The sequence below is a fragment of the Dermochelys coriacea genome, chromosome 8 (assembly GCF_009764565.3).
Source record: "Dermochelys coriacea isolate rDerCor1 chromosome 8, rDerCor1.pri.v4, whole genome shotgun sequence".
NCBI lineage: Eukaryota > Metazoa > Chordata > Testudines > Dermochelyidae > Dermochelys > Dermochelys coriacea.
Genome location: NC_050075.1, coordinates 1965096 through 1988027, shown reverse-complemented (window position 1 = coordinate 1988027; position 22932 = coordinate 1965096). Strand labels below are relative to the sequence as shown.

The following is a 22932-nucleotide window of genomic DNA, read 5'->3' as shown; positions in this document are numbered from 1 at the left end:
ATATTAATCTGTATCCACAAAAAGAAAAGAAGGACTTGTGGCACCTTAGATACTAATACATTTATTTGAGCATAAACTTTCATGAGCTACAGCTCACTACATGCATCCAATGAAGTGAGCTGTAGCTCACAAAAGCTTATGCTCAAATAAATTTGTTAGTCTCTAAGGTGCCACAAGTCCTCCTTTTCTATCCTCAGGCATTGTCTCACTTCAGCCCTTCTCTGTTTGTTATGGACAAAGGAAACAGTCAACAAATTCTGCTGAGTTCACTTTATTGGGCAAGCCAATTGGAGACACTGTCGTCAGCAGCAGCTCCTGGGGAGGGGGCATGTGGAGACCATGGCTGTGAGCAGGGATCTGTAATGGTGGAGTGAAAGCAAAAGGGAAGCTTTCGGCACTCAGCAGTGAGGAGGATTCAGCATTTTCCAAGATGCTCCAGTCGAATACTTCCATGACTTCTCCTATAAAAGGAGCAAAACAGACTCAGGCACTGCTGGGGATAAGAGATGTTCAACTCAGTTCAACACAGGACAGGAACTGGTGCCTGGGAACAGTGCAGCTTGTCTGTCCCAGACACTGGCCAGTTCCTGATGTGTCAGAGGAATCAAGCCCCTTTTTTAACTTCTTGCCTGAGGCAGAGTGGTCTGGATGGGAGGGGGCTCTGGCTTTTCCTTTGGGGTTTTAGACCTTGTTCCACAAAGACAGTCAGTCTGAGCCCATTCAAACTTTGAATTAATATGTTTGCCATAGGGCAGGTGGCTCCCACAGCCCTGGGAACCCTTTGGACACATCTCCTGATGTTTTCAGAGGTGCAGTTCACCCCTTGCAGTGGTGCGTCAGAAGAGGCTGTGCACCAAGGCAGTTCACAAAAGAAGGCTCAGGAGGGACTGACCTGGGGGCACAGGCTGTGTACCAACTCCCTGCATGCATGGATTTCATTCAGGGAGCAGAAATGCCTTCCAATGAATTTGGATTCATCCGGGTCTGTTCTGGGTGAGGCACTTCACTGAGAAAACCTCTCACTGGGCCAGAATTATAGACTGGTCCATAGAAGCAGAAGCAAAATGGAGAGAGGGCCTCCCTCCTGGGAAGAAAATCGTGAAGCCAGAGCAGCTCTACTCATTGTAGTGACTTTCTTCCACTTACTTGACAGCCTTGCAGAAGGCGCATTTGTTGCCGTATGTCATGCCATTCGAGCCACAGTGCGGGTTGGACTCCCTTGTGCAGTACATGTTGTCGTCCATGAACTCCTTGCAGTCAAGCTGCAAAAGTAAAAATAAAACCCGTTAAAACTCCTTCCCCCCCCCTTCTTTTTCTTCCATGACTCTGATAATCAATTGACTCACTTACTCTCGTCTTTCTACTGAGAGGAGTTAAAACAGCAGCAAGGGCATTGCCTGCTCCCTGGAGAGAGAGATCCTTCCACAGCCAACGGATGTGGCATCAGAAGGAGCATCTCCATAGGGTTGTAACCACCTATTTATCAAGAGGAAATTCTGGTTTCCCAAACAGGTTGGCCCAGTCATGTCAGAAGCGAATAGATATCAACACTCTTAAAACCAATCAGCCTCCAGTGCAGCTAGCTCCCTGCAGATCGGAGCCAGACTGTCCCAGCTGAGTGCACCGACCTTTCCTAGGCACTCAGAAATTGGGTGAACAAGCTCCAGTCCTGCAGCTTCCATTTATTAGGATAGGTTAAGACAGGCATCAGTCTAACATAACTCTCGGTCCCTTCCCACCGGATGGACAAACGAATTAGAGTTTGTAAATGTCTCCAACATGCTAGTGAGTCGATATGGATTCTAATCATATCGTACACCTGGTTTGGCTTTGGTCACGTTCCAGTAATTGACTCTGCTACTGGGAAATAAATAGCCTGCGTAGTACCTATTTGCAGTGTCTCTCTCCTGTGAGAAGACTGGGCCATGGAGCCAAAAGGAAAAGGAGCAGTGTGACTCTGCTCTGGAATACATTCTGCTGACACTGTGGTGTCTGAGCCCGCTCAGGCCTCATCACATGGACAGTCCATCTTGTGGGTCTGCCTGTGTCCCACAGCCCAGCTATATAATTGCGTCACATATACAAGGCTACATTGCCACGAGCGTTGGGGGACCCTGGAAGCACACATCGGTTCCCGTTGTTTTTTAGGGTTTCCAAGGCCTGAGCTGTTCCTTACAAAGCCATTTCTCTGGGATCGGGAGGAAGTGCAAAGTAACAAGCAGAAACAGCTGCACTAACCTGGTCCCCGTCTTCACTGGCCACATCTGGAACAAAACCACAGATAGACAAGATTTTACAAAGCCACCAACTATCTGAGGGAAGCTGAGTGAAAGTTGAGTTCATTTACTAAAATCTTGAAAATGACACTATTTTCCTGAATATGATCTCCTGCAGTACAGGCCGCGTGTGGGGGGAAGGGAGGGCTAGTAAATCAATGATGAGAATCATTGTACAGGATTTTATTAATTGACCAAAAATATTAAGTGACTTATTACAGCCACTCAGCTGTTGCATTGCATCATGGGTACATTCAGCAAACTCCTTGGGGTGCTCGCTAACCCCCGCGGCAGTACTGTGATTGCAGCAGCGCTCACCAGGCAAAGGGTTCAAAGGGAAGTGAAAAAATATATTTTAAGCTATGTGAGCATTTTAGGTTGCAGCAGGTCTGAATAACTGAAGATGGCTGGTGTTGTCTGTGGTTTCAGAGCACATGGAACAGAGACAAAGTCCCTGGAAAGGGGGGGTGGGGCATCAGCTTAGGAAAATTAGCCAGTCCTGGTGGTCAGCGTTAGACTCCTGGTCAGTCCTGTGGCCAGCGGTTCATCCCATGACTGCTTCATCGAAGTCAGGACACAGGGAGACCCCGTGCAGGGATATGGAGCAGGACTAGCTGTGCTTAGATTCTTCCTGAGCCAGCCAGAAAGAATCAGAGCAGCTGTCTGTTTCCATCAGCCTCAACAGACAATCAATCCCCTTTCTGTTTCCTCACCCCCAGACAGCCTGCAGTTAAGCTCTCGAGCTGAGTCCTTCTCTCCGGCTGGGGGACATTGCAATGGCTTTAAGGAGGAACCTCACAGCTGGGGTGTAGGTGAATGTAGGATCCTGGGGGCCTAGGTCATGCACTCTAACATGGTGCTTGAACCCATATTAAAGAAGGTTTCGGACTCAGGGAGGCTCCAGCTTTGCATCTCACGAGGCAGGGCCTCCATCGCTGCTCGGTGCTGCCTCCACGCTGTTGCCAGGTTTGCGATTTTGTCGTTAGTGCTGGTGACTTTTTGATCTGCTTGAGCTTTTTCCAGCTTTGCTGCGACATGTCACAAAACTGCCACTTGTAATGAAATCGGGCGACTTTGGCTAGATCTTGTGACAGAATCACTACATCGGCAACACTGGGGAAGGCAGAGGTGAGAGCCGTAGGGGCAGGGGCAGGGAGCGGTACCTGGGGGAGCAGGGAGGATGCCAAGTGGGGCTGGCGTTAGGTAGGGGGAGGGCACAGGAGAGAGCAAAGGGGTGTTGGATAGGGAGAGGGCAGGGGGCATTTTGAGTGTCGGGGGAGCAGGTGGATCTGTAATTGGTGGGGAGAGGGCTTAGGGAGTCGTGGTCAGCCAGAGGAGGGGGAAGGGAGGGTGCCTGGAGAGAGGGCAGGTGGGCTCTGTGAGGGGCAGCTGGAGGGTCCCAATTCCCTCGCAGGGAGCTGAGTGGCTTTGGTAGGGCAGCAGCATTGGGCTGCTCCTGGCTGCTGGCCCCGGAGAACTTGGCTGTGGGGTGCTTCTCTGGGACGGGCTATGCGGTGTAGACCTTACCTAGCTCCATTCACGGATTTTCTGTACCTGGAGGAGCAGGTCCCAGTGCAAGGGGCTCAGCCTGGCTGGAAGGTGCCCAGTGTGAGCAGGAGATACGGCGGCTCTCTGCTCCAGAAGGAGAGATGGCAGCTGAGCTGGGTCTGCACTCTGGGGGGGTCCTCCTGGCCCCAGGGAGACCCCCACCCCACCCCTAGACCCAGCTCTCCACTACAGAAGGAGAGATGGCGTCTTGGCAATCAGAAGTACTGGAACACCGTTGTGCTGGCATGACACAGGCACTGCCCTAACACCCCTCCTCTCAGGGCTGCCAAGGACCCAGCATCTCATGACCACCCATGAATGGCACAGGCAGCTTGGCTGGAGCCTTTGACATCCAGCCAGTCACTCCTGGCTGCCAGGAGCCACTGGTGCATCTGCTCTGCAGGCACCAGCCAGGCAGCCACTCTGTCTTCCCTCCCCACACAACTGCCCCCTAAACGTCCATCCCTCCTTCTCCCCCACCCACCCAGCACCCCCCAGATATCCTAGCCCAGTCCCCTCAGAAGCCCCAATTACCCATCCACCTCATCCAACCTGCGCTAGCAATTTTTATGCATCTCCATGTTTTAGCACTGCTGCTGCTTCGGGCAGGCTGTGTAGTACTGGGGCATGTGCTTTAAGGGCTGAGCTTCCCAGAGACTGGGCAGGGCATTGTGACAGCCTTGTTGTTATGCCTGGCCAGCTGGACATAGAATAAAGCAGAGCTCTGGAGAGCAGCTTAAGCCCCAACTGATCACTGAACATACCCTGATATTCTATGATATTCTATGATTCTATGATCACAGACTGTGTTGACCATAAGCTGCAGTTTATGTGCAAATCTTTTGGAAATCAGCTCAATAAATACTTCGTGTAAAATGTCACAGATGAAGCATGACGAGATTTGTCAGCTGTGCGCTCAGATGCCTGTTTGGCTTATATAAGACCACAGGGCTTTCTGGTGTCCTCCTCCTCTGAGGCAGGCAGCTCAAGAGCTCTGGTGGATCTCTGCCCGAATTAAGTCTCGCTTTGAGCTGGGTGAATAAGCCATAATCAATCAGTTATTCCATGCCTTTTCCCTCTCTTTGTCCACGCACAGCCTGTGATTTTTCTCAAGAGCGTTTGCTATTGTAACTAGCTCACTGAGAAACAACTGCAAATAGTTGTCGGTCTGTAGATTCTCTCTGGCAAGCACGCAACACACTGAACTGGAGCTGTTTGAACTGGACACACGAGTCACTGGGTATCAGTACAGAGACCAACTCCAGATGTTCAATAACTGTGAGCCAGGCTCCATAAAATCATGAGATTGGCTTGAAAATCATGAGATTTTTTTAAAAAATGAATAAATACATGTAGGGGTTTTAATTTGTCTTCGGTTCTTTGCATCTCTGGGGGGGCACTCAGCTCATGTTTTCAAGCTTTTCTTCACACCCTCGAGGACTAGACATTTTTGAATGAACGCTGAGATTCTGTCCTAATCACATGCTTCCAGAAACTGGGGCTTTAAGAAATACACCAGCTATTGCAAGACTCATGATAAACTCACAAGAGTTGGCAACACTGGAGCACAGTTCTCAGATTGCTGGTGCCAAACGTCACAATTGCAAATGTGCTTTCTACAAATATTCTGTTACAATCACTTAAAATATCTGTCTTCACTGCCATTCCTGTTGGCAAACACCTATGCTACAGCATTCACTGACTGGGAACACTAGAAAGGCAGAGATGCAGTCTACGCACATTCATCTAAAAACTCAACCCAATCTTAGCAGAAATCGGTGCTGCATTATTTGCTCAGTTTCAGTTTTATCTCATGCCCTGCTGCTGCTGCCCCTGACATCCAGTAATCAAGGCTCCCTAGGGCTAGAGATGTTAGACAGCACTATGTACAAGCTGCAAGAAGAGTTACTCACCAGAGAAGAAGAAGAAAAGAAACAGGCCGAGTAGCACAAAGAAACCTGTTGTCTTCATGGCTGTTATGTGCAATGCCAACAGCCTGCTTAGGAGATGCTCTCTCAGCAAGAAACCCACAGAGAGTGGTCATGTACCTGCCTCTCCATCTCTTTATATACACATGGGCACGTTCACATTCCCCACCTACATTATGAAAACTTTCTCCCTCTCCTTTCCCAAGTAATCATTGGCCCTAGGAACCAGCTGTCGTTTATGAGACTCCTTCCCAGGCATTAGGAATGCTGCCCTATCCACATCAAACCCAGAGAAGTGGGTTAAGTATGCAAGTCACAAACTACGGCTTCTACATGGCTTTCTCCAGTAATCACAGGATTCTCACAAGGGAGAACTTTCAAAGCAGTGACTCAGGAGGGAGGCTGGTAATTGTCGTGCTACAGGGGCCCTTCCTGAGTCCCTGCAGTTTTGCAGCACAGCAAGCTGGCTCTTAAGGAACATGTAGGAAATGACTCACACCAGGAGAATGGAGTGGGTGTGAAACCAGTTATTTGGTGCACGCTTTCTATTTTTGAAGTCAAGACTACATTTGTTCAGCTGGGGTGGAGAGAGGCAGCGTAAAGTGGTATGATTTCATGGCTGTTTGCAGAGTCCCAGATCAGACATGCTGATGCTCCTCCTTCAGCTATTTAAACTAGGGCTGTAAGTTGTTTTTCAGTTCTCCTAAAACACGAGAATACATCTTGGCCCCAATCCTAACTTTGGTGTCAGCAGGAAGGCACCTGCTGGAGAATCAGATGACCTGGGCTCTTTGCCCAGCTCTTTACGCTTACTTTCTGTGCAACCTGAGACACAACACATAGATTCAGTTTGCCCATCTGTAAAAAGGAGATAACAAGTCCTTTGAGACAAGAAATGTTACATATTGGTTTCATTTGCCCATCTCAGACAGACAGTTCCATTAAAGACAATGGGGCTTCTTGCATAAAGACAGAGCTGGGTGAGATCTAGTGTCTTGTGGTTCCTGGCACCTGTATTGTCACATGGTGCCTTTGGATGCAAGTGGCTAGAAGAATCACATCAGCAAAGAAGAGCTATCGTAAGGTCAGTTCAACCAAGAATGGAAAGTGGCTCACACAGCGCTGCCATTGCTAACGGCTCTGAAAGCCCTCCAAGAATTACAAGGACAGGGGAAAGGATTTCACAATGTATAAACCTGCCACTGAAACCAGAGGTGGGCTGGACCCAAACCTCAGATCCCAGTACTCCTAAAACAAGGGCAGAATATTTACCATAGAGTAAGTCATAATTAAATATGTCACGTGTGAACTGCTAAGCCACCTTTGAACGACCAGGCAATGGTGTTGTGCATGTACAGATAATATCAGCACTAAGTCGTTAGTATGATTATCTGTGCGAGGACAGGAGGTTTTTTTGTTTCCTTAGCACCAGCCAGGTCCTCATACAATAAACCAAAGAGCTGCTCAAAGATAGGTCAGTCCATGATGCCCCGCAATGGGACTTGGAGGCAGGGGCTGAAGTGAAGAGTGCCCCACAACACAAACATCCCTGAAAAAATCCAAGACAGGTTTGCAATGTGTCTGGTTTCGGTGCAGCTAAAAAAACCCTGGGTTTGGTTCAGTCTTTTGAAGTGTAATTATTACTCCTATGCCAGTGCAGATGCCTCTTAAACATTTGCAGAGATGCTGGACAGTGGCTCTTTGAAACTTTGCCAAAGCCTATAAAAATGTCATCAAAGTGGAACTGGCTAGAACTGGTAAATTACCATGGTGTCAATCACACGTGATGTTTGTTGAGTGTGTTGTGTGGTATGATAATGTCTATGAAACAAGACATTAAATGAGGACAGGAGGAGGTAAACAAAGGGAATATTTGCATTAAGACACTCACGTTCTTGAGGAAAACTACAGGATGTGTTCTGTCCTTCTAGGTCACCCAGCCCCATGGCATATGAGCACCTCAGTTACTTACAAGCTGCCCGGATCAGAGTTTATCATGTGATGGAGCATGACTGGATTGAGCAAAACATTAAGAAATGTGCCCTAGGAAACAATACTGCATGGGCTGAGTGGAGGACTAGACCAGAGGACCAAACAAGTCTTGGCAGCTGAATAATGGTTTTTTTCACCTTTCCCAGCAGCATCTGGAACTGGCCACTGGCTGCTCTGATCCGGTGTGGAAATTCCTAGCTCCCTAATTTGTTTGGGAGCATCTGACCTGCGAGGGATCTTCTCTGAGCCTCTCGCAGGCCAAACAGGGCCATGGGCAAGCACTGAACCGGATGGCCTGCCTCCCTCAGAACCTGTGGCACAGCAGAGGCACCCTCGGAGTGGCAGATGGGGAGGGCAGCCCTGGCAACTCCTGCCTCAGGTTTGTGATTCAGAGTCACAGATTCAAAATGATTCACCGTTGGAGAGAGTTCCCTGCAATGCTCATGTCTCTGCTGTTCCCCAAGGAAGCTATACCCCGATTAGCCAACCAGGAGCCATGGCATAACCGACAGCCCACCTCTCCCTTGTAGACTTGGTGTGGTGCTGCCAAGCACATGTGGCAGAGCATGGTATAGTGCTTTCCCGAAGAGCCTGCGGGATGCTGGCAGACACAGACTCCTCATTTCCCCCCCTGGCATGGCTCCTTCCGTCCGTTCTGACATGACAGAACTACCTGTTCCCATAGCCTGGGGCGAAGGAAGAGTACAGACGCTCCAGAAACCACATTTTATATTGCATTGAATTATTGATAAACAAAATATGGAGAATGTTGAGTTACTAGATCTTCCACTGAAAATTGCTTCATTTTAATGCTAGAAGGAGGGAGACAGCAGCCTATCCCATGAAGGGAGGTGGCTGGACTGTTGCTATGCCAAGCAGCGGAGAAAGAAAGGCCAGGAGGGGCGTTTGGAAGTCCCAGATTATAAACCAGATGAGATGGATTCTACGTTGCATGCATCAGCTGCGCGGTAAGAGAGTGGAAGGCGGAGAAAGGACAGAGAGGTGAGCAGGTGTCAGGTCACACAGGAAGTTGTCACCTTCACTCGGGGGGCGGGGGGGTTCATTTGTCTGCATGCGGGTTTAGCTGACTCGGGCTCATTGAGATGGCAGGTTGCTACATGTCACTCACACTCATGTGGGTCAAAATTCACACCACCGCCTCTGTCACACACACTCACCGGCGGATGTTTTCATTGTCTTCACACTCCCAGGTGGGCAAAATAGTGCGAGGCACACACAACTCACAGGCTCACCCCTGAGTGCCATTGTAAGACACAGGCTCTAGTTAAGCAAAGAGCCCGGCCCAAGGTCTCTGGGCTAGAGTTAATCCCCCACAAGCCAGAGGCAGGGGGGAAACTACAGTTTTAGTAACAGTTTATATCACAGGTGCTGACTTTACAATGTGCTAGAGGTGCTGACCCCTGGCTCTGCCCCAGGCCTGGCCCCACTCCACTGCCTCCCCCAAGGCCCCAACCCCACCCCACCTCTTCCCGCCCCGTTCCACCCCCTTCCCCGAGCGTGCTGCGTCCTTGCTCCCCGCACCTAAGAGCCTCCCGCGCACTGTGAAACAGCTGATTGCGGTGGGTGGCAGGTGCTGGGGGGAGTAGCTGATAGTGGGGCTGCGGGTGGGTGCTCAGCACCCATCATTTTTCCCCCTGTGAGTGCTCCAGCCCCAGAGCACCCACGGAGTCGGCGCCTATGGTTTATATCAGTGGTTCTCAAACTTTTATACTGGTGACCCCTTTCACACAACAAGTCTCTGAGTGTGACTCCCTCCCCCCGCCCCCATAAATTAAAAACAGTTTTTAAATATTTAACATTAGTATAAATGCTGGCAGTGAAGTGGGGCTTGGGGGTGGAGGCTGACAGCTCGAGACCCCCCACCTAATAACCTCACGACCCCCCGTTTGAGAACCCCTGGTTTATATCAAAGCAGAAAGCGAGTTGCTATAATGTTGCAACATTGAATACTAAGCGCCAGTAAGGGGGCCACCGAGTGCATGTTACTGGTGTTCACTTTGTGTTCTCATAGACAGACTCCGATTCTGAGGCCCGAAGGGACCATCGTGGTCGCACATTGCAGACCACAGCACCTCACCTACCCACTCCTGTCATAGCCCCTAACCTCTGGATGAGTTACTGATGTGCTCCCTTGCAACTCATTTCCCTTTCTCCCACGTGTTCGCATTACTAATCATGTTTATTACAGTCGGACGGTACCTAAGGGCCAGGACCCTGGAGGCCGTAACGCCTTGCCCAAAGAACAAACTGAGGCAAAGAATGCTGCTGAGTTTACTTTATTGATCAAGCCAACAGAGAGACCAAGAAGCCCCGGTGAGCTGCCAGAACCTGGGATGAAGGGAGAAGGTATTTCGTTGCAGAGCTTTGCTGGCGGAAAGTGCAAGCAAAAGGGCCACTATCAGCTCAGCACCATGGGGATTCAGCATTCCCCATACTGCCTGAGGTGAAGTTTTCTGTTACTTATTCTGGAGAGATGAGAGAGAGAGAGAGAGAGAGAGATTGATTAGCAACAAGTAGCCCTGGAGAAATAGCCTCCCCCCTTACTCTGCTAACCAGCTAAAATAGAGAGCACTTCTTTGATGCTTGGTCCCTTTTCCTTGCTGCTTGTGACAGTCATTTTGTGCCAGCCAGTGAGAGGGGTTTGGAAAGGGACCGATAACTTTTGAATGCTTCTGCTACAAACCCAGCTTAAACCTCTACAGGTGAGGGACCCAGGGGGACCGTGGGCCAGTAACTGGGGATATGAACTGAATTCTAAGGGAAGCAGAAGAGAAATGAGACTCCTCTGGGCTAAGCAGCTGCAGTGTTTGTCTCGGCTAGGGGATTATGTAGAAAGTAGGTGGTCCTGAAGAAAGAGAACCAGGTTTCAAGAGGGCGCTAGATTTGTGAGGGGCAATAGGGGTGCTCTGGGATGCCAGCAGAGTTGGGTGGCTGCAGGACAAACATCAGCATGCTGTCATGCCCAAACAAACAACAGGAAGTATTTTTTCACACAACGCACAATCAACCTGTGGAACGCCTCGCCAGAGGATGTTGTGAAGGCCAAGACTATAACATGGTATAAAAAAGAACTAGATAAATTCACGGAGGATAGATCCATCAATGGCTGTTATCTAGGATGGGTAGGGATGGTGTCCCTATCCTCTGTTTGCCAGAAGATGGGAACAGGTGACAGGGGATGGATCACTTGATGATCACCTGTTCTGTTCATTCCCTTTGGGGCACCTGGCATTGGCCACTGTTGGAAGACAGGATACTGGGCTAGATGGATCTTTGGTCTGACCCATATGGCTGTTCTTATGTCATGTAACACTGACTGGCCTGTCAGGGTGTTTATTAAAGTTCTCAGAGTGGTAGCTGTGTTAATCTGTATCAGCAAAAACAACGAGGAGTCCTTGTGGCACCTTAGAGACTAACAAATGTATTTGGGCATAAGCTTTCGTGGGCTAAACCCACTTCATCAGATGCATTGAGTGGAAAATACAGTAGGTAGATATATTTACACAGTACATGAAAAGATGGGAGTTGCCTAGAACTGACCCCCCACTTGGTAAGGCAACTTCCATCTTTTCATGTACTGTGTAAATATTTAATATTTATAGTATCCTAGTGCCCAAAGACCCGTCTCAGGATCAGGGCTCTGTTATGCTAGGCACTATATAAACAGGCACTGGCTCTGCCTTGAAGAGCTTGAACTCTGATGTCATGCAACGTGCAGAAGGTGGAGAAGAGAAACAAAGGCATACATTACATAAATAGCTACTTTCCCCAGCTGCCCCTAAGCCTGGCCATTGTCCATGGGCCAGTTCCTGGTTGGGGTTGGTATGCAGCAGAAGAGTGTCTTGAGAGGGGGAGGAAGAGACCTTGCAAATCAGACTGGCGAAGACAGAGGAATTATTGCTCATTGCTAATCAATGCCTCTGATAATAATTGACTCGCCAGCGTTCTTTGTTCAGGAGCGGGGTGAGACAACATCCACGGCAAAGCCCATTTTCCCAGTTAGAGGGGCAGCTGATACCAGCAGAGTTGTGGGTTTGGAGTTTTTCTGCACACCGAGGTGTGTGCTAGAGTGCTGTGTTAACGTTACCCCATTACATTCGACAGCTCTGGGCTACTCTTAACACGTCTCCTATCATATTCCCAGTCTTGTCGCTCAAGTGCCTTGAAAACAATATCAGCACAACACAGATATTTTCCTTCAGGTTGGCCATGCTGATGCATTGAATTTAATGTATGCCATATATAAATATAAACAGTTAATAAGGCTGATGTCTAGGCTTTACCTGGGAACATTCTCCATCATTGTTCTGGTCAACGTCTGCTCCATTCCTTTGGGAAGAAAGCAAGGTTAGGCTGGATGATCACAGGGCAGCCTGTCAGGAATTAGATCACCGTATCGCACTCTGGGAACCAACATGATCATCAAAATGTCCGTACATCTCTGTAACGGTCCAGCAGCTCTTGTGGAACTTACGCGACAGTAGAGCAAAAAGCACACTTGTTGCCATAGGTAACGCCGTCAGTGCCACAGATCGGGCTGTACTCCAGGGTGCACGTAGCTTCCTGACCTGTGGGTGTTTTCACGTAGCCAGTGCAGTCAACCTGCAACAGTCACAAGGCAACATTTTCAATCTATAACCCTCCCTCTCCTTCTAGGGATCGGATTGTAACTGACTTGCTGTCTCTCTCCCCTGTCTGCTGGGAGGAGGTAAAAGAAGAGGAGAACAAGGCCAATTGTAGGAAGCAGAAAAGGCTGCATGAAAGGCAAAGCTGAGGTCAGTGGTGCTAATATCACGTGCAAGATACAATCCCAAGTAATAAGGTGTACAATTCTGGAGGGAACATAATGTACCATTCAAGGCAAAAATTACTGAAATTCCACGTTGGGATTTTTTGTTCCGAATGACATTTTGTTTCAATGTTTATATTCTGTTATATATTAGAATAAAATAGAAAATCAAACCTCAAAATTTAAACAAAATGTTTTAACTGACCTGAAACAATGTTGTGGGTATTTTGGAAAATTTTATTTTATGGGAAATTTCTAAATTCTTTGTTTTCATTCCAGTTTGGATCAAAAACAAATTTCAAAACTGCAGAATTTCCTGCAAAATGGAAATTTTTGTTGCTCCCAGCTCAGTTGCTAGTGCATTTGTAACATCGACAGACCCCCCCAGTCATTGGCAGTCAGGATCGAACTGAACATAAAAACATAAGAATGGCCCTATGGGTCATTGTCCATCTAGCCCAGTATCCTGTCTACTGACAGTGGCCAGTGCCAGATGCCCCAGAGGGAATGAACAGAACAGGGAATCATCAAGTGATCCATCCCCTGTCCCCCATTCCCGGCTTCTGGCAAACAGAGGCTAGGGACACCATTTCTGCCCATGCTGGCTAATAGCCATTAATGGACCTATCCTCCCTGAATTTATCTAGTTCTTTTTTGAACCCGGTTATGGTCTTGGCCTTCACAACATCCTCTGGCAAGGAGTTCCATAGGTTGACTGGACTGTGTGAAGAAATACTTCCTTTTGTTTGTTTTAAACCTGCTGCCTATTAATTTAACTTGGGACCTTTGGAGCTAAATGCATGAGCCTCTACTGCATGAGCTAAAAGCCACGTGGCCCTTAGCTAAGGCAGTAGCAGACTCATTAATCTCTAAGTGGTCTTGGTGGCACTAGAGAGGACAGAGCACCACACCCAGGAGGTGTGTGGGTTACACATTCATACTGTTTCTATTGTGAGGACATGCCATTGCTAATGTATCAGGAAGTAGATTATAACAATGAACAGAGCAGATAGTTGGCTGTACCTGAACACATCTTCCATCATGCTTTTTGACAATGTTGTTGCCACGTCTTGAGAGAGAAAGAGAGAAAAGTATGTGGAGAGAGGTTAGTTTGTGAGCACTTTGCAGGAATCTCACTCATTACATCTCTTCAGTTCTACGATGTTGATACAATTAACTAAACTTCTTTAAATCAGATAGCTCCCAAGTGATCTCTGGTTGCATTGGTCTCTGATCAGTGAATAACAGACTCACAAAAATGAGTCACAGAATCACATCAAGCCATCTTGTCCATCCCCAGCCCAGTGGTGCTTATACTACGGGCTTTTCTGTGCAGCTTTGCTGCTTTGGTTAATCAGAAGAAGTTACTTAAGAACTTACAGGATTTCTCTGCAGAACAAACACTCATTGGGGTAGGTGACACCATCACTGCCACAGACTGGGTCAGCCATCCTGGGACAAGGAACTTCTCTATTGGGAAGCACTGCATAGAGACTGCAAAGAGGCTGCAAAAGAGAGTGTCATTTGGGTATGACCTTTACTACAACATTACACCTGATAGCTCTGTGCTTCTCTGTGTATCCACTTTGCCTTGTGGTCCTCCCCCACCTGAACCCCACTTTTTGCATGTGCCATCCCCTTGTAGTTCCTTTAACAGAGACTTTATAGGACATACTAGAATGTTTCCCCCCATCCTGAATGGGAGGGGAAGGGTGGTAATCATCCTAGGTTCCTCTAGATCTCCTGCTCTGGAGGGGAAGGAGAGCTCACCAGAGCTGGGTGAATAATGATTTTTTTTTCTTGGTTTGTTGGTAATTTCAAAAAGTTATATATACGTGAAAGGGGGGGTGGGTTGCAGAGGAAGCTTCACAGAGCTCTTGAACCTGTGTATAATTTCCATTTGGACGAAACTCCCAAATCTTCGACATTTTTGGAAAATGGAAAAGGGAACTAAACCTTTTGTTTTGATTTTAAGCATTTTAAAACATTTTTGATTTTTTCAAAATACAATTAGAGGGAAATTTGAAGCGAAAAGCCATTTCAAGCTGAAAATATCTTGCTCAAAAAGTGTTGAAATGAAATGTTCTGATTTTTTTCTGATTTTTTAAAATGAAAAATTCAACAAAACGGACTCAAGATCATTGGACGGTGGTGTCCTGAATCTGCATTTTTTTAGCAAAAAACATTTCAGTTGAAAAATGTTGCCAAGCTCAAAATTCAGCCTGTAGCATGTTCTCTGTGTTGTCTTTACACTGACACTGGTCGCCTTCTGAGAGACAATAAAGTTTGAGCCTCAAATGATAGGCTAGGATTTCAAACCTCAATTTCCTGCCATATCCTTCAAAGACATTATTGTTTTGAGTTTCTGTATCGTTGTGGGCCAGGATTGTATGTAACATCTCTGTGGGGGATGTGACAGATGTAAGTCCTGGGAGTTCAAAAGACTGTATGGAAAATGAACCGGACAAGGATGGACTTTTGGGACAATAAGCATGAAGTGGATTTCCTGGGGAATCCCCAGGGAGACATTAATGCAAATTCCCCAACTCTGGTTACGCAAAAATGCAGCCTTCTGAAATGATGCCCCGAGGAGAGGGTCATTGTCTGCTGATTACCTGTTACAGAATTACCTGCCCAGTCTGGGTGATGGTTTTGGATCTCAAACGGATGAATGCATAACTATGGGGAAAACCCAGTCATGGATTTTGAAGGACTAAAACCTACCAGAGCCCCAAATTAAAGCTGGGGGTGACCATGGAACTGCCTATGCCTCTGTGGGATTTGGGAGAAAACCTCCTTAGGCTCTTTTGAAAATTACCTATGTGACAGGGTCAGGCCAGAGGGCTACAGGAGAGTGTTAGAAGGCCAATATATTAGTCCCAGATTAAGTAGATCCCTTTTCCCTGGGTAAGGTAACAGGGGCAGTTCCAGAACAAGCAGGAACTTGCTGGAACCAATTAAGGCAGGCAGGCTAATTAGGACACCTGGAGCCAATTAAGAAGAAACTGCTAGAATCATTTAGGACCCAAAGGACATCACTTCAGTTTGTGGTGTGCCTGTGAGGAGCTGGGAGCCAGAGGCACTAGGAGCTGAGAGTGAGAACGCGGACTGTTGGAGCACTGAGGAGTACAAGCGTTATCAGACACCAGGAGGAAGGTCCTATGGTGAGGATAAAGAAGGTTCTGGGAGGAGGCCATGGTGAAGTAGCCCAGGGAGTTGTAGCTGTCTCACAGCTGTTCCAGGAGGCTCTCTAGACAGCTGATTTCACAGGGCCCTGGGCTGGAACCCGGAGTAGAGGGCGGATCCGGGTTCCCCCCAAACCTCCCAACTCCTGGTCAGACAAAGGAGGAGTTGACCTGGACTGTGGGTTCCACCAGAGGGGAAGAGCTCTGGGCTGTTCCCCGACCCACATGGTGGATCAGCAGAGACTGCGGGGATTGTTTTCCTTCTTTTTCTCCATGCTGGCCGGTGATGAGGTTATCTGAAAACAGCAGATTTGAGCCACAAAAGTGGCGAAACTGAGGGCTGCCATGAATCTCTGAGGCGAGCAAATCTGCCAATAAGCGCAGATAGAGGAGGAACTTTGTCACACCACCTATACATCTGTGTAGGTTTTTATAATGGTGCCCACCATCCTTATGCAGCAAATATTCTCACATAGCCAAAACATTCAAGTAAAATGTAGTCTGCTGGTGGAAAATGAGAGACTAGAAAATGAGGTGATTTTCTTGGAATCAGTCAATTTTATGAACTATTCACTGAAGTCCTTTAATTATATTCAGATGGCTGAAATTTTGTGTAGCTTTTAAAACAAAATGTAAGGGATACTTGATCACATGTGACACTATGATGCAATTGTGTTTGAAATAAAAAGCATATGGAGTATATTAAATTGACAAGGGGCCTTGACAAATGCTTTATGCATTAAATTGACCCCTCTGCACTAGGGCTTAAGTGGGCTTTAAGTGGTACACTGGCCTTGCATTGGCCTTCTATGCTGTGGTAAATTTCACCCTGTATTAGTAGTTATTGTTTATTTTTATCAGTTGCACGATGTGGAAACAATGGATCCAAATCCCAGGGATTCATTGTCTCAATTCTATGGCAAGGGAGTCATTTCACTTTTTGAGGTACCTCTATTCTTTCATTGCTCTTTAGAGTTTTTCCATATGTGCCTATCTGTGATTGACCTAGGGATCAGGGGAAAATGACAAAGAAGATCTGAAACTCACCTGACTTGCCCCCGTGGCAACACCTGGAACAAAAAACAGAGACGAAAAAATGATAAAAACAAAGAAGCATCTTTGATAAACATCCATTAGGAAACATTAATCCTAAAGAATAACCAAATACATTCTCTTAACCCAGGAAACCAACTGTTCCTTCTTGTATTGATGGCCACAGCAAATATTTTATCTCCTCTGAGTAAACATCAGATAATGTTCTACGGCTAGAATTTTTTGATTGTTTAATAAAAACAAAGTTTTTGGTTGCTCCTTAATGATGAAATGCAATGTGAACTTCGCCTCTGCGACCCACAAGTCCTGGTAACGTCCTATAGGTTCAAGGTGGTACAGAGGCCTTGTAGGAGCTCTCTGCACGGGAATGAATTTAATCCAAAGAGAAATCCCATACCAACCCACTGGCTTGGAACTGTTCTTGGCACAAACCCTAGCTCAGTGTCACCTCTTTAAGGATGTGGATACATCACTGACTTCTTGGCTTCAAGAGGGCTAGAGATATCTGCCAAAGGGCATTACACAGCCTACAACAAAATCAACTCACCGGAAAAATAGCTGAAAAGCGCCAGACCGAGCAGCCCAAAGACACCTCTTATCTTCATGGTGGAGGTGATGGGTGAGTGAGAGTCAAGTCTGTAGCTGCTCTGCTGAGTAGATGATGTTTCTCAGATTCCACTGCCAGAGCTCACAGAGATATAGTGTGTGTGTCTCCCCAACCTTGACTGTGAAATCACCACCCTAACATCACTGTTGGCTCTGGAAGCCAGCAGGTTTTTATTGAGGCTTGTACTGAGCTGTAAAGAACGTTTTCTTATCAGCGAGTTGCCTAGGAGAATGCAATAAACACACAGGCTGCACCCAGCTTGTTAACAAAGGGGCTTGCTGTACAGGGGCCCTTTGTTTTTCCTGGACAATGAGCATATTGTGTATGCAGTGGAAGCTATGAAATTGCAGGGAGGAATCTGGTAATGTGGATGGACCATGCTGTTAAGTTGTTACATTGAATGCTATTCAGATTGCATACTGCATTACATATGTTGTAAGATATTCTAGCGTGCAACAGCTTTTGAATCAGTTATTTGGGGTGACGAATACAAGGTTTACATGAGACTTTAAAGGGGCCTGAAGCTGGGCCTCTACAGATTACCCACGCATTCTACGGAGACTTAAGGAGGTTTGAGGACTTTCCATACTGTCCTTCCCCATCCTCTCCAGGGTTTTCTTGCCGTGCTAGGTTTCTCACAGACAGATGGTCAGCTAGGACCTCAGCTGAAAGTCTGGGTTTGGAAACAATGGGTAAAAGTTAACATATGTTTGGTGGGGTGAATTCTGTGCCAAAGAATATGCAAGTTTCTAATCATCAGAGGAGTGAAGTTCTGGAACAGCCTCCCAAGGAGAGCAGTGGGGACAAAACTCTCAAACTTGTTTCAAGACTGAATTTGAGAAGTTTATGGAGGGGATGGTATATGGAGGTTGCCTACAATGGCATATGACCCATCCACAACTGCTATTAGCAAGTACAGTAGAACCCAAATTATCCAACCCTCCATTATCCGTCTCTCTGTATTAACCAAACAACCAGGACTCAGGGTCCAGAAGCGGCCAATCTCTCCTTTGGCCACTAGATGGCGCTTCAGCCTTGCACTTTCCCATTCTCTGGATTATCCATTTTTTTGATGATCCTATCTAGCCCCGGTCCAAATAGATAGGATAATTGGGGTTCTGCTGTATCTCCAACAGCTGGAGATGGGACAATAGATGGGGAGGGCTCTGAGCCACTACAGAGAATTCTTTCCCAGGGGTCTAGCTAATGAGTCTCCCCCACATGCTCAGGGTTTAACTGATCGCCATATTTGGGGTTGGGAAGGCATTCTTCCCCACGTCAGATTGGCAGAGACCCTGGGAGGTTTTGCCTTCCTCTTCACTGTGGGGCACAAGTCACTTGCTGGTTTGAGCTAGATTTTCTGTAACATCAGGTCCTTAAATTATGATTTGAGGATGTCAGTAAGTCAGCCAGAGGTTGTGGACCCATTGCAGGACTGGATGGGTAAGGTTCTGCGACCTGCAATGTGCAGCCTTAAAGTCTCTGAGACAAGTATAGGCTTCATTAAAGCATTCTAGATGAGGGTAGGGCCCTTGCAATAGAATGAGCCATAATTAAATGCCACGTCTACTGCCATGAAGACTGAAAAGCAAATATAGGCACTGCATAAAAGAGATCCTTTGTACTAAGGAAGTAATGTAAGCAAAGGAGAGACAGTACAGCCTGTTTCATCTTTAGAGACCACATCCCATCTGCATATGGGCAGGGAGTGAATTAAAGGGAACCTGTGTTTTTAAATAGAAAATCAGAAACATCTTCTTATCCTGGGAGATGCTGCTGACTCTAGGCCTAGGTGAGCAGCTTATCGTCGCTGGTCGCTGAGGGTGTGTCCCACAGCAATCTGAGGGGTGACTGCAGCGTGGGTAGGCATAGCCACATGAGTTTGACCCATTGCTAATACTGACAGCGTAGATGTGGCAGGACAAGCTTCAACACGGACTAGCAATGTGGGTACGTACCTTGGGTCCCAGGTGGGCTTATGTAGCCCATGCTAAAGACCGTGGCGCATTCTATCCTGCTACTTTTAGCCGTGCTAGCAGGGCTATGTCAACACCTCAGTCTGCAGTGCAGACATACCCTGAAAGGGCAGGATGATTTTAGCTACCGGGTAAAGACTGCAGGCTTTGACTCCCTGGCTCCAACAAGAGTTTTGCCTGAGTCAGAAACAAGGAACCTCTTCTGGGTTTGGTCCCTTTATCTGTAGTTTTGTTGGAAATATCACTCTCTGGCATAATCCCTCCTGAGCTCGCTGGAAAGGACGCACATTCATGAAACAAGAAGGCAAAAAATAATGATAAAGGAAGTTTTCTGATGTTTGTTTTTGAGGCTAAGATACTTCATGCGAGGCTGACCCCAGCCCAGTAAGACTCCAGTGTTTCAGGGTGGGAATTGTATTGTATTGCCATTGCATCTCACAGACAGTCAAGCCAAGCGCGCTTGTCTGAGTGTCTAAACCACTCAGCAGTTGAGGGACGGGCATTGCACAAGTCTATGAGAGAGCCAGGCAGCCCATGCCAGTGGGAGGAGCCTGCAGGGTGTAGCGTAGCAAAGGGTCCTGCTACAACATCCCAACAAGGTGAGCTGACCCCTGTTTGGGGACTAAATCCAGGCATGAGAAATTCCCTCCACTACAGGATTTCCTGGGTGACTTCCTATGGCCTGTGCTATGTAGAAGGTCATAGCAGACATGGACAGTGCCCCCCCGCCCCCGCCCCCTTCTGCCTTAAAATCAATGTGTAATGATCATAATACCTAATTCTCCTATAGGGCTTTTCATCAGCGGATCCCAAACCTTTCAATCACACACCAGAGAAAATGATTCCCAGATAATTAGAGGAGGTAAAAATGAAAATACTTGCAATGACTGTTACAATGGTCTCCAGCCCTCACTCTTTGGGACCAAAAGTGAAGAGTTTTACAGTGACAAAGGTTCACTTCGGGATGCAGTTTGGATGAGGGTGAGGAGATGACCCTGGGATTTCTTGGGAAGGATTTTCTCTAATTTTGGAACCAGCTGGAAAGACCTCAAAACTGAAGAAATGTGCAGGGAGGCGAATATGCTGTGTATGTCAGCAGGTCAGTCAGGTATCATCTCTCTCACATCTTGAGGCAATTGAGGTACAGATTTCTCCTCTTCCAGAATGAGTGATATCAATGTTTCCATGGACACAGAGCTGAAAGAACCATTCCCGTCTATGTTTCTGGGTCTACAACCTCAGTAGGAGAGAAAGGCACCAACCTGGACATCTGAGAGAGAAAAAACGTATATAGCCGTTAGATAGCCCGTACTCACCCCTGAGCACTGAGCATAAGATATGGCCATCATCAGAACACTTTTGATTTTTATTTAGGGGATTAGGGTTTTGTAGGGACTGAGATGGGGATATTGTTGGTTTGAAGGTTGGCTTCTTTTATGGGGAGAATGGTTGCCACTTTGCTGCTAGTATTTGAGTTCATGTTGGACTGTGCATGATGAATTATTATGGCAAGGGAGCCTAGGATTGGAACATCCTTCTGTCTTTTCTATGCCAAAATGGAAATAAATAAAGGGGTCTGGCTGGTGGGTCTTGCCCACGTGCTTAGGGTCTAACTGATCGCCATATTGGGGGTCAGGAAGGAATTTTCCCTGAGGTCAGATTGGCAGAGACCCAGGGGGTGGGGGGTAGGGATTCACCATCCTCTGCAACATGGAGCACGGGTCACTTGCAGGTTTAAACTGGTGTAAGTGGCAGATTATCAGTAACTTGAAGTCTTTAAATCATGATCTGAGGCCATCAGTAACTCAGACAGAGGTTAGGGGTCTATTGCAGGAGTGGATGAGCCAGGTTCGGTGGCCTGTCATGTGCAGGAGGTCAGACTAGTTGATCATGATGGTCCCTTCTGGCCTTAAAATCTAGGAGTCTAATTAATAAAAACTGGATTTACCCCACACTTTCCCTCATGTTCTTTGTTAACATCAACTCCTTTTCTAGAGAGAGAGAGAGGGAGAGAGAGAGAAGTTAGTGAAAACCACTGATTACTATAGGAGATCAGTTCACTTCAATATATTGTACAAAAACTACCAACACATTTAATCAAAAATCCCTGTGGATTTAATAGGGAAGGTATTTATCTGGTAGGGGAAATTAGCTGCCAGCTACCCACTGGTACCAGCATCACTGAGCTATTAGAATTGGGCAAGTAGTGGTCATTCCCCCACATTAAAGCTGCCTCGTCTGTCTGAACGGGATGTGCTGGGGTGTGCAGTCTGGCTCTTTTTGGAGAGTGCTCCCCTGTGCATTGAAGTGTTGTGAGGGGCCCTGGAAGGGTGTTGAGTGATGTGGGAGGAGCGCACAGGACAGTGAGACGCTGGGATTCTAAGCAAAACTAGCCCATTATTCTCCTTCTTGGAGGAAAATGCTTCCAGCAAAGGATATTCACAGCTCAGCTGTGAGGAGGGAGGTGTAGGTACTTACGAGATTAGCCTACAGATCTCGCATTCATGCCAGTAAGTGACACCATCTGTGCCGCAGACAAAGATAACCACTTCTGGGCATAGTAACTTGCCATCGTACACAAACGGTTCTTGGTTGTACTGGGTGCAATCAAGCTGCAGAAGCAATCAAATAAAATGAGTGTAGCCTTTATTGTATGGAGTAATTGTCCTGCCCCTACGTTCCTCATCTGGACTCTTCTCTCTATGATCAAGGAGAAGTCACTTGGGGCCTACATCTGCAATCCTTTGCTGCAGTGCAAATGGGGAGGTGGTCAGCAGGCATCTTCTCCCGTTCTCTTGGGCTGATGGGAAAGGACATTGCAGCAATAGTCAGGCATGGGAGACTCCCTTACTACCATTCCTTGCTGTGGTCAGTGTCATGTCTTCAAGACATCCCCTCCAGATTCCTGACCATCAGTTCAGGTCGCCTGAAGGAGAGAGCCAGTGCTGAGAGAAGCCATCCCAGGTGTTACGCTGAGTCCAGTGTGTGCTGGGAGCTGTGTCAGTGTTGTGTGAATTCTCACACAGCGAGAAGTGGCTGTTGTGCAGTTATGTGGCTTGCTCTTAGAGCTGGTGGAAAATGGGAAGCGCTTTTGAAAAATACGTCCTTTTTTAGCATTCCTCTTTTGTAAGGCGATAGTGGAACAGGGAAAGCAATGGTGTGGCTGCAGTTGCCTCTTAAGGTCTCTTGTCCAGTCCAGAGCATGTAAATGGCTGTTGGTCGTCGTCCGTGATGTGTCCAGCAATTAGCACTACGTCACGGGCGCAGTTCAGCGGTTCCCTCACTTTCCATCTATGGAGTGAGTATGGATATCTTCCATGTCGGGTGTCAATATGGTTTAGCGTTGCTCATATGCGCCATGGGGAGGAGAAGCCCAGGACTTGCACAGTTGGGTCATTGCATTGAAAAATTTCAACATTTTTCATCCTAGCTCTATTCCCTCCACGTGCCCTGCACTCCGCTCCCCAATCCCGCACCTGGGGCTCAGGTCCCAGCCGCCGGCCCCACGCCCCGGCCATTGGCCCTGTGCCTGAGGGCCACGCCCAGGGCCCCACTCC

General features: G+C 47.4%; 2 protein-coding genes across 3 annotated transcripts; both read right to left on the bottom strand.

Moving 5' to 3' along the window:
• Positions 1 to 255: 255 nt before the first annotated feature.
• LOC119860479 (serine protease inhibitor Kazal-type 6-like) lies at positions 256 to 6105 on the bottom strand. 2 transcript variants are annotated; one of them, XM_043490589.1, is made up of 5 exons: positions 5738 to 6105; positions 3831 to 3908; positions 2239 to 2264; positions 1147 to 1262; positions 256 to 461 (listed from the first exon to the last, which is right to left on the bottom strand). In XM_043490589.1, the coding sequence occupies exons 1-5, from the start codon at positions 5793 to 5795 to the stop codon at positions 416 to 418; spliced, it is 324 nt and encodes a 107-aa protein (XP_043346524.1). In that variant the 5' UTR covers positions 5796 to 6105; the 3' UTR covers positions 256 to 415. The 2 variants fall into 2 exon arrangements, with proteins under 2 accessions (XP_043346524.1, XP_038270192.1); XM_038414264.2 differs by lacking the exon at positions 3831 to 3908 and having other exon boundaries at positions 5738 to 6084.
• Positions 6106 to 10025: 3920 nt separating this feature from the next.
• On the bottom strand, positions 10026 to 17621 carry LOC119860387 (ovomucoid-like). Its single transcript, XM_038414027.2, has 7 exons — positions 17340 to 17621; positions 16787 to 16809; positions 13935 to 14059; positions 13578 to 13623; positions 12240 to 12367; positions 12049 to 12094; positions 10026 to 10230 (listed from the first exon to the last, which is right to left on the bottom strand). Exons 1-7 carry the CDS (start codon positions 17395 to 17397, stop codon positions 10222 to 10224), a joined length of 435 nt encoding a protein of 144 aa, XP_038269955.1. The 5' UTR covers positions 17398 to 17621; the 3' UTR covers positions 10026 to 10221.
• Between the last annotated feature and the right edge of the window lie 5311 nt (positions 17622 to 22932).